At 46.3% G+C, this 13,639-nt stretch overlaps 1 protein-coding gene across 1 annotated transcript in view; it reads right to left on the minus strand.

Annotated features, from left to right (window-relative positions):
- Positions 1-5,680: 5,680 nt before the first annotated feature.
- Positions 5,681-13,639, minus strand: part of LOC126481581 (UDP-glycosyltransferase UGT5-like) — a 118,672-nt gene continuing 110,713 nt past the window's right edge. The window contains exon 5 of the mRNA XM_050105441.1: positions 5,681-7,059. Coding sequence (XP_049961398.1) covers positions 6,756-7,059 — 304 coding nt within the window. The 3' untranslated portion in view covers positions 5,681-6,755. The remainder of the gene's footprint in view (positions 7,060-13,639) is intronic.

The following is a 13,639-nucleotide window of genomic DNA, read 5'->3' on the forward strand; positions in this document are numbered from 1 at the left end:
TGCAGCCTTGGCCGCAGCATCAGCAGCCTCATTCCCAGGCACTCCTACATGGCGTGGAACCCAAATAAAGGTACCAGGAGAGCCATCAGCAGAAGAATGGAGGGATTGCTGGATCCGTTGCACCAAGGGATGGACTGGATATGGAGCTCCAAGGCTCTGAAGAGCACTGAGTGAACCAGAGCAGAGTACATACGGAGAATTGCGGGGCGGCGGACACACTGAACGGCCTGAGAGAGCAAAAAACTCGGCTGTAAAGCTGGAACACTGGTCGAGGAGCCTGTATTTAAAGGTGACGGCCCGACGACAAAGGCGTCATCATCGTCAGTTTTGGAGCCATCAGTGTAAATAAAAGTGTTACTGGCGAGTCGCCCACGAAGTTCGACAAACCGTGAGCAATACACTGCATACGGAGTACCCTCCTTCGGGAGCGAGCTGAGGTCAAGATGAATGTGTACAACAGGTGGCCAAGTAAGAGACATGCGGAGACCAACAAAGTTTCCTGTCCAGTGTGAGCACTAAAAGCTTCGTTGTCGCCACAAATGGGAGGACAACGGGACCAAGATGTAAGGATGGTGGAAGGAATGCTTTATATCGCCAAAAGTTGATGCAAACCGTCTTCTCTTCAGAGAACCGGAAGCCATTAGCCGCACTCCATGAGTATAGGCTGTCAAGACAACGCTGAAGGCAGCACTCCAGCATGCATGTTCTCTGGGCACTGCAATAGATCGAAGTCATCGACGAAAAGAGAGCCTGACACGTTAGGTGGAATGCAATCCACAATTGGATTGATCGCTATGCCAAAAAGGGCTACGCTCAAAACAGAGCCCTGAGGCACATCGTTCTCCTGGAGGAAGACATCGGACAATACGGAACCCACAGGTACCCTAAACCTTCGATCTGTTAAAAATGAATCAATAAAAGGGGGGCAGGCGACCACGTAGGCCCCACCTGTGCAGAATGCGGAGGATACCTCCTCTCCAACAGGTATCGTAAGCCTTCTACAAATCGAAGAACACAGCTACCATTTGGCGCTTTCGCAAAAAGTTGTTCATGATGAACGTCGACAAGGTCACAAGATGGTCAACAGCGTCTACGAAAGCCGCATTGAACATTGGTAAGTAGCTGTCGAGATGCACGAATCCAAATCAACTGAGTGTTAACCATGCACTCCATCACCTTACATGCACAGCTTGTAAGAGAAATGGGGCGGTAACTAGAAGGAAGGTGTCTATCCTTCCCGGGTTTGGGAACAACGACGGCCTCACGCCAACACATGGGGACCTGATCTTCGGTCCAGACGCGATTATAGGTACAAAGAAGAAAGCATTTGCCTGCTGGAGAAAGGTGTGTCAGCATCTGAACGTGAATGGCATCTGGTCCCGGAGCAGAGGACCAGGAAAGTGCAAGTGCACGTGCACGTTCGAGTTCGAGTTCCTGCATGGTAAAGCGGGCATTATAATCTTCCAGATTCAGCGAGTGGAAAGAAGGTCGCCGAGTCTCTTCTGCCTGTTTTCTTGGAGGGAAGGCAGGGTGGTAATGGGCGGAACTTGAAATCTCCGCGAAAAAGCGGCCGAAGGCTTTGGAGACATCCGCAGGTTCCACAAGTATCTCATTACCTGAAGTCAGGCCAGGTATCGAGGAGTGGGCCTTAATGCCCGACAGCCGGCGCAGGCCACCCCAGACGACAGAAGAGGGAGTAAAACTGTTAGAGGAGCTTGTGAAAGAGGCTCAACAAGCGTTTTTGCTGACTTTAATGACGACATTGCGCTCGGAGTCGTTTGTAATCAATACAATTCGCCAGCGTAGAATGGCGGCGAAAGGTGAGTAAAGCACGTCGTCGAGCACGGATAGCGTCTCTGCAATCCTCATTCCACCAAGGGACTGAAACGTGACGTGAAGAGGTAGCACGAGGAATGGAACGTTCGGCAGCATTGATGATAACAGCCGTGAGATATTCGACCTGACTGTCACAGCTGAGAAAATCTTGGTCCGGAAAGGTCGCCAGGGAGTAGTTAAGTCCCCAGTCAGCTTTCAGTATGTTCCAGCTCGAGGGACGTGGGGATGGGGTGTGGTGCAGGAGACGAACGACACAGGGGAAGTGGCCGCTCGAATAGGTGTCAGAAAGGACATACCACTCGAACCAACGGGCAAGAGTGGTTGAACAGATCAAGAGGTCCAAGTGGGAGTAGGTATGAGTAGATATGAGTAGAGTCTGAGAGGGAAGTCGGGGCGCCAGTATTGAGGCAGACAAGATTGAGATTGTTGAAAACATCTACCAAGAGGGAGCCTCTCTGACAGGATGCAGGAGAACTCCAAAGGGGATGATGGGCATTGAAGTCGCCAAACAATAAAAACTACGGAGAAAGCTAAGCAATCAGGTGCATCATGTCAGCCCGACTAACTGTGGATGATCGTCCCAAATGAGCAACATGACTCCACCACGAGCTGGAATACCGTCCACAGGGGTTAGGTCTGGTTGCTCGGAGGTATAGTGGGTAAAAGCAATACGGTCAATTGGGCGTAACTTCGTTTCCTGGACACCAATGACGAGCGGACAGTGAAGGCAGAGCAGCAGTTGTATTTCCTCCCGATTAGATCGAATACCTCTTATGTTCCAATGTAACAGAGCCATCGCGAATCAGAGAAAGGGGGAACGAGACAGGTGAAGAGCTGGTCACCTCGACAGCTGTGGAGGGTCAGGCTTTGAGGGAACATTGCGACAACCATTGGGAGACGGATGCTGTTCCATCGAGTCGTCGCCAGATGCAGCCACATTTCTGGGTTGCGCAGGAGGGGCAGCATCGTCCGCTGACTGGCCAGCTGAGCGCCTGGCAGCAGAGCATCCCGGTGAAACTGAGGACGGCCGGGAGTAGCGCCTGTCGGATGGAGCATCAGATGAAACGCGCCGGGGTGGAGAGGGGGATAAAGACTTCTTTGAGGCCTTCTTGGAAGACCGATGAGTCACAGGGATGGTGGGCTGGACCTGAAGAAAATCCTCATGCTCAGGGTCCTTTTTTTGAACGCCGGACCTCGGAAGCTGGGGTCCGTAACGTTTTCCCGATGGACGCCTGAGAAGAGGATCGCTTCTCAGGCGGCGGCGGCGGCGGCGGCGGCGGCAGAGGAGGAGGAGGCGGAGGAGGAAGGGTGGCCCCTGGGGCAGAGGGGGCAGGGGCCGTGAGGGAGGAGGATATGGAAGGGAGGGATTTGGGAGGTGGAGGCATAGACCCCAGATGGGGTGAGGAGGTGGAGGGGGGACAGGATAGGGGTGAGGATACTGCGGAAGGAGTGGACACGGCCGAAGCAAACGACATTGTCAACATCACGGGATGGAGGCAGTCATATTTCTTCCTGGTCTCAGAAGAAGCCAGACGGTCCAAGGTTTTCAATTCTTGCATCTTCTTCTCCTCCTGACATGCGGGGCAGTCGAATGATCTAGGCGAGTGGAGGCCAGGACAATTGACACACCGAGGTGGTGGGGTGCATGTATGTCCCTCACGAAGAGTACGTCCACAATCGCCACAAAGTGGCTCAGCTTCACACCGTGATGACATGTGCCCTAAGCACAAACATCTAAAGCATCACATAGGAGGCGGGACTTACGCTCGCACATCGCACCGGTAGCACATCACGTGTACATTCTCCAGGAAAACATCTCCCTCGAAGGCAAGGATAAAGGCCCCAGTGTCGACGCGACGATCTTTGGGGCCGTGCTGGACTCACCAGACGAAATGCACGGTATAGCGCTCCAGGTTGGCCCTGAGCTCATCAGATTGCAGCAGGAGGTCCCGATGGAAAATAATCCGCTGCACCCTATTGAGCGCCAGATGTGGGAAAATGGACACTGGAATGTCCCCTAGTCAGTCGCATGCCTAAAGCGCCGCCGACTTTGTAGCAGAGGTGGTCTTTGTGAGAATGGACCCCGAACGCATTTTACTAAGAGCCTCGATTTCTCTGAAGATATCCTCGATATGCTGTACAAAGAACATGGGCTTGGAGGTGGCGAACATGCCCCCATCGGTCCGAGAACAGGCTAAATAGCGGGGGAAGTATTTCCCCCAAGCCGGCGGGCCTGTCCTTCCTCCCAGGGAGTGGCCAAGGGGGGAAAGGCAGAAGTACCAGAGAGAGAGAGAGAGAGAGAGAGAGAGAGAGAGAGAGAGAACCAGAACCTTTCCTCTTACAAGACGCGGCTGCAGAGCGACCTGATGCATGTTGACGTTTCATCTGCGAAACGTCCGCCCTGATACCAGCCACTCCGACCAGGGGCTCTCCCCACGGGCGCCACCCAGCCTCAGCAAGGGTCACCTGGCAGGATGACCGTTGCCGGGAGTCCTGATGCCCCAGGTGGACGCGCATCTATTCCTTGGCTGACGTGGGGAGGGTGCAGCTCAGGTATCAGCAGTACGATCCCTGTGTTGTCAGGGGGCTACAACCTAGACTAGAGGGTACATGATGACCCCACCACAAAGGGCTGGCTACCGTGCTGGATTTCGGGTGCCATGGAAAGTCCATCATGATCGTAGGTGCAGATGGGGAGGCACTATGTGCGTAACTTGTGCAACCCATCAGGAGTTTTGGCCCAAAGTGATGAACAGTGGGTGCAGTTACGACGCTGTTACGATGATTAGTGGCAAAGTTTTAGTGCACTGAGGACCGATGATACACCACGTACAGTGTCCTTCCCCCAAAGGCTCTTACTTCTGTAGAATTTTGAAAAATGGAAGTCAAACCCCAATGGGGACCATCACATTGAAGGCCGAAATGGTTGAGACCCCTTTTAGTTGCCTCTTACGACAAGCAGGAATACCTCGGGCCTATTCTTACCCGCGACCCGCAGGGGGGATTTCGTTCAGTGTGCCGTCCCCCCGCACGCTACCGCCTCGATACTGCGATGCAGAATCGTGCGTCGATGGTACGAAGAGTGACTGGAGGTGACAAGCTGCGGCTAAATGCTGCCTTGGCGCGCCTCCTTCCAGCCGTGCAGACGGGATGAGGTTCTCATTACTCGCCTTCTCATACGCGCAGCCCTATGAGACATGGCTTCTTGCTCCACCGAGAGGACCGACCAATGTATAGCGCTTGTGGCTCACAAATCACTAGACGACACTTTGTATTAGGTCGCGTTTTACTTTCAGACCAGAGAGTAGTGGCAGATTTACTGACAGATCGGCCCTCTATTTTAAGTGACGTTCAGACGAGTGTGGTGAGATTCTTCGAGTCTTTTAACATGTCCAGCATTTTTCCTAAAATTTTCGAGACACGTTCTTAATGGATTACCAGAGTGACGGGCTCACATGTTCTTTTGTAAGTGGTCAGCCAGTCACACTTCACTGTGCCCTTATTTTAGCATCTCTATCGTTCTATTTTCGTTGCAATCCCAGGTACAGCACCAGTCACCCTTTCTCCGTTCTCTTAAGAGATTGAATAATTGTGTGGGTCAACAGGACTGATGTGGGAGTGAGTTATTTTTGTAGCTTTACTCAGTGTATGATAACATTTCTAGCCACTTTATGAACATTCAGGCTGAGGACAGAAGTTAACAACAGGAAAATGGTTTATTACATGATATTTAAATATTTTAATTTTATGATATCTGAATACACACAAAAATTAAAACATATTAACATTTCTAAGTTTATAATAAACTTTACATATTTATGAAAGTTTGTAATATTTTTCTGTAACGCATGCCACTTATAAATTACATTTTAATTAACAGAAATGTAAAGAACAGAGTTGAGTAGTGAGCTCTGACCATATGATACATATAACTACATCTTTAGTACGCACAAAACTTGTTACTCTACTTTGACAACTAGTTACAATGTTTTTACAATGGGAGTGCAGTTGATGACACCAGAGAGTGAGTGTGGTTTCCAGAACAGGAAACACGAAGCATACAGTCTTTGAATACCAGGAGAGAGCTGGATAAAACGCTTCCTCTTGAAACTTACACTCTGTACATGATCACAGGAGTGTAAAATAACCACATGAAAAGATCTCACCTTTCTAACAGCCACAGTTGAGAAATATTAGAAGGCTGAGAGCACCTGTGTTCCAGTAAGTCCCTTATAATGCAGTTATTCGCGATGTTCTAAGCCAACCCATAGGAAATCCCACAGTGATTGACGAAGTAGCTACTTTCCACCTCTGCTGCATTCTTAACGTTTCCATTTAGCTTTCAGATTCGTTTTGCCTTCACCATTGCTATTTGCTTGAGGAAAGGCGTTTTATTGTTCTCTTCACCTCACTGAAAGAAGCATATATAATGTGTATAGTGGCAATAATGGTAACAGTTGCACTGTCAAGTGTAAGACATGCGTGACTATACGACGAACTAGTGGTGCATCAGACCCAAACGACAATTTTATTCATACATAAGTTTTAATGTGAGATGTCAACTTCTTTTTAATGTAACTAAGTGATCCTATACAGTAATACTGGGCGCATCCATGGAATCTGTACACGTCAATATTTAATGTTATTTGGAAAGATGCCAATTTTCCCAAAATGGGCTAGACCCATTGAATGAAGTTACAGCTTTTCATTCTAAGAGTAATATCCAGTCATGTGCTTCAGTCGTTTCACTAATCCTGGCTTTTCAAAAATTTGAGGCAAATGTTATCTACTGAACTTCTCGAAACACTAATCGCAGGAGCTTTTAATGCCCCGCTGATGATTTTGTCAACAACTTACTTTCAGTCTACAAGTCGATATATTATAAGATGCACCTTGTGTATTCGCAAGTAAGATAGGTACTACTGCTGTTTCTTTTGCAGTAACGTATCTTCCGATGACGCCCTTCTCAGAAATCCAGATTTTCGTAAGACTAGCCTCAGAAGACCAACACCCACACCTACAACCGCAGTGAGACCGACGAAGACGACGGCCAGAACATCCAGGAGCAGCAGTTGGTACCACTGCAGATCGAGGGCAGCTGTGCGCAGGTGCCTGGCTCCCTTGTGCCGGATGACGTACTCTGACCAGTACACGACAGCTTCCCGGGGACTCATGGGCCTGTCCTTGTACACCTCTGACAGCTCCACAGCCCTCTGCTTGTACCTATTAAAAGGAACATTTTCAGAGTGTTAGTTAAGCTTCGTTGCATTCCTGTAGATATAACGACTGGATGATCTCTAATATAGATTAACTGATAGATTCATAAAAGAGGTGCTACGCTGTTACCATTCTGTACTGCTAAGATACAATCGAGTGCAGTACATTCGCACACATTTTATTGGCTCCATGAATGTGACTCTCAGAACACAGTGCATTGTATTAACAGCTAATGTCCCACAGAAACAAGAGCAACATCAGGTGTGGTTAAAGGAAACTTAACAGGATCTCACGTTCTCAACAGTAAACGATGTATCCAATAGTATAAGCAGAATTATAACATAGTTCACTGAAAATATCTACTGAAAAGTATCGTCTTACCAGAAAGAAAGACTGACAGAATGTCAATTTAGTAATCATTGCAAGTCTGTAAATGTGGATAAATACAGGAATACCTATTATGAAGAGAAAGAAACTCATAGTATACGATTAAGAGATTAATGGTGAACATCTGTAGCACATCACATCACAATTATTTAGGGTTACTACAAGGCAGTCATATGAAACGGTATGCTTGCATAAAATTAGTGTTAGGTTGGTTGGGAGTTAAGGGACTGAACACCGAGATCATGACTCCTAAATTCAGGGTTAGGATTAGTGAAGTCTGAAGTATCTGTTCTGATTAAAGTACGTAGAAGCAGTTAGACTGAGGCACTGAAGGCAGTACTGGTGCCAGATCTGAGGAAGTTTCAGACCAGTACGTAGGTTAGGAGACAAGGGATTCTCCGAGATCTTACCCAATGGCGAGGAAAGCCCCACCCTGAAATCGAATCCCACCAGCCAAACGAAGGGTGAAGACAGTTACTGAGTAAAGAATACTGTCTAGTCGGCAGACTCGTAACAGTGAAAGAGAGAAGGCTAAAAAATGTGTCAATATCAGCTGGACTGTCGATAATAGAAACTAAAGTAGAGAAATAGGTGAGACAGCAAGTGGGCATCCCTGGGGCTCTGCATGTAATGAGTTGCCCGTCCGCAGCCATCCCACTCCTGCCTCAGTGCATTCATGGTGTTAGAAAGCACTGACTTATCAGAGTGTTGCTTCTAACACAGAATAGAGTGCGATAGAACAGGTGACAAACCTGATATAAAATCAATTAAAAAATAGTAAGAAGGCTGAAAGAGTGAGCTGTTCAGGGAGATAGGGCCAGGCGTCCCCAGAACCTGCTCCAGCTGGAGAGGCTTGAACCCCAACCACACCATCCCTGCCCCAAACATAGCTTAAAAAATTACATACGAAAATAAAACCTACTTTCACACAGAAAATGGAGGACCAGTTCAACCGTCCATGAATGGTCTGCTAATATTATAGGCAAAAAATCAGGAAGGTCATTCTTAGAATGGAGGGCTAGAAGGGACACTTCAGAAGGACATGAGCAATTGTCTGCAAGGCTCCAGAACTACAACTTGGGGACGCCTCGTTACGCAAAATGGAACTATGGGCTACCGTGTTACAACCACTGTTGAGGCAACTTAGGATGATAGATCAGAAATATAAGGAATTTCACCATGCAGCAGTTGTCTTCAACAGTGCAAAGTTTATTAGATGGGACAGCACACGAGTTCTTATTTGTGTGCGCAGATGTGCAACTGGTACGAGTACACATAATGGACGAGGGGGAGGGGGGGGGGAGCGGGCAGTCATCGCTCTTCTAGCCAAACTGCCGTCCATTTCGTTCCCTGCAATACCAACATACTTGGGACCTAGAGAAAGACAACCGAGCAGTCTGTATGAATGAGTTCAGTAAGAAGGCCACACGAGTAACATCTGACAACGGCCTGGAGACTGCTCATTGAGTCACTAAATATTCAAACGCAGTCATGGGAAGCCCATTTGATAAGAGGAAGTCTCATTTTATCCGCTGTAAAATCCCTTTATCTTCCTGGTAACGAATGGTGTTCCAGACCAGCAGGGGACACAGAAGCGTATCCCGTCTTATCGACTGTATAAGAGCCGTCAGTGTAGAAGATGGTAGCACCCTTAAATTCCTGAAGAACTAAACCTAACAGACACCGAAAGGTCAGTGGAGAGGGGAGGGACGATAGAGTTCAAGTCCTTGTGATTTAGGTCCTAATTCGTGGCTTGAGCTTCAATCAAGGGAAGGTGGCAGAGTGTACAAGAAAACAGGGGAAGTAGGGAAGTGCACTGCAGCGAAGAGAGACGATGGTCCTGGCAGAACACTGCGAGATGTTGCAGTACAACTGGTAATCTCACCCAAAGGCGGGTATCAGCAAGCAAAAAGAGTGGGATACGTTGGATGATCAGAGAACTGGCGGATCGCGATTGCAAGAGTTGGTACTGTCTGAATCGAGGAAGAGACTTCTCCTCTTCAGTAAGGAGACTGTGTATGAGACTTATCCATAAGGCGTCAGTGACCAGACAACGATATTTTGGGCCTAACAACTTTGAAGCCGAAGGTGCTACAGAGCCATAAACTTGGCGATCATAGTCTAGTTTTGATGTGACCAGAGCGCAGTAAATAAGGAAAGAGTAGCACAATATGCACTCCATTTAGTTGTGAGCTAGGATCAAGGGTGCATTAAGCTACCGCATGCAACTGCTCTGACGAATATGAGGAGCGATGTCAGCTTTTTTAACAAGGCGGAAGTCCAAGAAACGGGACAGTGCAACCACTTCCAAGCACTGGGTACCCAAGTAAAGTTTTGGGTCAGGATGGAACGTGGTGCAACTACAGACATGCACGATCTGCGTTTGTGCAGGAGAGAATTCATGGTAGTAGGTCCGCACAAAGGCCTGTCGGTTTGAACCTTGGAGCCGGGGTTCAGCTGAGGCTGTTGAGTGGGAGCTGCACCAATTACAAAAGTCGACATCCAGCCCATGGGTGACTTAGTGGCCCGACGGAGACCAATAGCCCGTTGATGGCGATGGTGAAGAGCGAGACATTCAGCATGGAGCCGTGTCGGACACTTCTTTTGGGCCAGAACAACCGGTGGGATAAAGACTGGCGAATAGAAATTGATGTGGAGCCTCGAAAGCTCCAGTCACTGTAGGGAGGTAAATTGTAATTGTGCCAAACTATGTCCTGTTCCGTGTGCAGGAAAAATACTGCAATCAAGTTCTGGCAATTTGAAAAAGGCTGTCCAATTCTTGTTTCCAATCTGACCAGATGGTCGCTTGTCAATCATTCCTTCTGGAAGCCACTCTGATAGCGGGAAAAAAGTTCTCGCCACTCGAGAACCCTGAATGGTCTGTGGGCACAGATTCTTTCAAGTAGTTTTCAAACCATGGTGGTAAGGCTAATTGGTTGGCAGATGGCGATAGATGTTGGGCTTTTGCCTTGCTCCATGACTGGGTGTGATGATACCATCTCGTCATTCCAAAGTCACGCAGAATATAAGTAGCCACATTCAGCTCTTTCATCGTATGATTATGAATTTAATCAGGATCTGGGGGGGGTCTGCAATGTGCCGAAGTGTAACGGTTTATAAACCAGCTCTTAGACGCAGACAGATAAAAAACTGAACTATGACCATCCACTAAGATCAGCGGTCTGTACTTCATGTAGTATTCCAATAAAATTTAAAGAACTTTGCCAGTCTTGACCTTGTGGCAAACACTATTACCATTCCTTTTAGCTGAGACAGTACAGTAATTTTCCGTAACAACAAGGTAACGGAGTAACAGTCTGACAAAATGTGGGAGAAAAATCTCAGTTTTGCTACAGGCTTTAGCACTATACCAGCACTATTCATATCTCTGTGACACTTTAAGCGTGTACGTTGCTAGTTTAACTAGAGTGTCCATTCTCCATTGCAAATAATTATTTACGCAATGACCATATTCTATAACGTCAAATATTTATGGTATTTGAAAACGTTCCTCAAAAGGCATACAAAAATTACGATATCGGAAACTGTAGCACTTCCTAAACAAATACTACACGAATACTCCTCTGACTAATATGGGCGAAAAATGTTCACTGTATTCTATATTTAAAAGTAAGCAAATTTCCATGAAGCGTCAGATTCCATATCGCTACGTTTGTGTAACTTTTTGGAAAATTACGAGCGTTTACCCTCTTGTTTCAAGCATAGTATCTGTAGTAAACAATATTCAGTTATCGATTAGTCAGCAACGTAGTATCAACTCATTAATTCTAACTCCATACTCATAAGAAAAATGAAATACCCCTTTGTGTTTTCTCTCTCTGGGTATGTCTGCTTTTAAATTTATAAAATGAACTCGTTGGGATTATGCCAACGATAACTGATAATCTGATTATTTGTTCATAGAAGAGTATCTTTTTCGATATGTGATTATCTTGGATTTCTAATTTTTTGCTATTTGTCTTAAGATTACGGCTGAAAGTGAGCTAAACCGTGAGTACTGAAGTATTTGGCAAATATATTCTTTTTCTTTCTTTCCCATTTCTTTTAGATTTTTGGAAATGGGGCTATTGAAATCTCTACTTGGAGAGAAAGAAATTACAAGTCTAGTTTTTTTTTCTTTTTTTAGAAAGTCCACATCAAATGTGGTTTACTTCAGAGACTAACCACGGACACACCGTGCGATCTCTGCTTTCACGTGCCCGTGTTTTCCCAAACCTGTTATTCAGTTGGCCTAAAATCTTTGATGTGGACACCCACCGCATCTTTTCTGTGAGTGGGTACTAACAGTAATAGTCACGCGGTTGATGGTTCTGTTAGATACAGTATTACTCAACTTACGTGTCTGCATCTTGTTTGCTAGTGGGCTAATATTGCGGTATCACAAAGTCAACAAGTTCCAGGATAACTTATCTAGTGCCTGCCTACTGACTTCAGCACAATGAGTCTTCTGTCGAGCTCACGGCTACTATAAATCATTACAACTTCAGCACAACGATTGGCTTTCAAACTCACAGCTACCATATACAACACTCACCAAAAAATTGGAACAGTCTTCGTACACGAGTATTCACAACAGGATATTAACTTAAGAACTGGAACAGAATCGGAAATCGAGACAGACACTAAATATACCTATCACTCAAACTTTCAACACCACTACAAGCGATTTTTGATAATATCACTCATATTCTAAATATTTTAGATTCAGATCGAATAACTATGCCCTGACAGCTTTCCGAAGCTGCACAAGATATATATATATAATGAACTTTCTCCTTCCTCACACAAGTTATCCTGCGGAATAACTGAAAAACTTCACCAAATTCCAGAGTTGTGGTGACTGAACCCTGAATATTACCAGTAAGTTAACGCCTAGGTAAGCTTCCCTGAACAATACCATTACTACCAGTCATGGTTCAGAGCGACATATTCACAGGAATCTGCACTCGTCTGTGCAGAACTGTACTACTCTGGCTGTCATAAAACTATACTGGAACCATTAACAAAAATAAATGAACAGTGTTAGACCACTTAATTACTGGATTCAGCCGCTGCGATGTGTAATAGCGGCCCGCTCAAGCTGCCCTCGTTGTGTCTTTGCCTTTCACAGAATGCTTGTGCAAGCGTCTCTGGTTCCACCAGACACGGCAGCTTCTCGTTTTCTCCACAACGTATCTTTCACAACAATAATATAGTTATTTCTTAAATATTTCTTATTGAACAAAAGTGTGACAAGTATAATGTTTTGCTACAGTCTCCCTGTCGTTAAACACTGTTTCTCCAGCGCTTGGTCGTGGGTCGTGTGTGCAGATACTTGTCATCGCTTGCTACACCTCATCACCGGAAATAAATTTCTTTCCTCCAATCGCCTCCGAGTGGTCCGAAGATGTGGTAATCATTTTGTTTGCGAGGTTTGGCGAATACAGGTGGCAGAATATCGAAGTACAAGTTATCGATGAACAATACGATAAATATTTGTTCGGTTGTGTGGTCTGGGTTCTATCGAGGATGGGGGACGTGCACAGCAGCAGAGGCAGGTCTGTGTGATAACCCAATACTACTTCGTTGCTTCTTTACTAATGTATACAGTTATTCCATAATGTAACTAGTCAGAAGATGCCGTGGACAGGAATGAGAAGGAACGTAAGTGTCTAGTAATTCCATCCGGCTAGTATAGTCCGTCAAGACAATTTTCTTCTTCACATAATGTTTGGCGCTGTAGCGGCCAGGTAACGGTCGGAGAGGCTGACAGGCGAGCTGCTTGCAAAGTGGAGCGTTGACATAGCGCGCTGACTGATACGGTGGAGACGCCGTACGGGAACCGGCTGCGGCGTGGAGCAGTTAGCGGGTGTGTAACACTGTATATACACCCGAACATAAATAGTCTTTTCACAGGAAAAGCCACGTATAACACTATTATACTATTACTTGGCACACAAAACGGATTATAACACACTGTTGCAGAAACAACGAAACAAAGACGCAAAATCCCCAAGATTTTACAGAAGCTCGAAATTTAGCGCGGAGTTCAATGCTAGATGCTTGTAACAGTTTCCACAGAGGAACTGTCTCGAAACCTGACAGAAAATCCTGAAAGATTCTGATCGTATGTGAAGTATGTTAGCGGCAAGAAACAAAGAATGCCTTCTCTGTGCGATAGCAATGGAGATACTATCGA

The sequence above is a fragment of the Schistocerca serialis genome, chromosome 5, assembly GCF_023864345.2.
Source record: "Schistocerca serialis cubense isolate TAMUIC-IGC-003099 chromosome 5, iqSchSeri2.2, whole genome shotgun sequence".
Lineage (NCBI taxonomy): Eukaryota > Metazoa > Arthropoda > Insecta > Orthoptera > Acrididae > Schistocerca > Schistocerca serialis.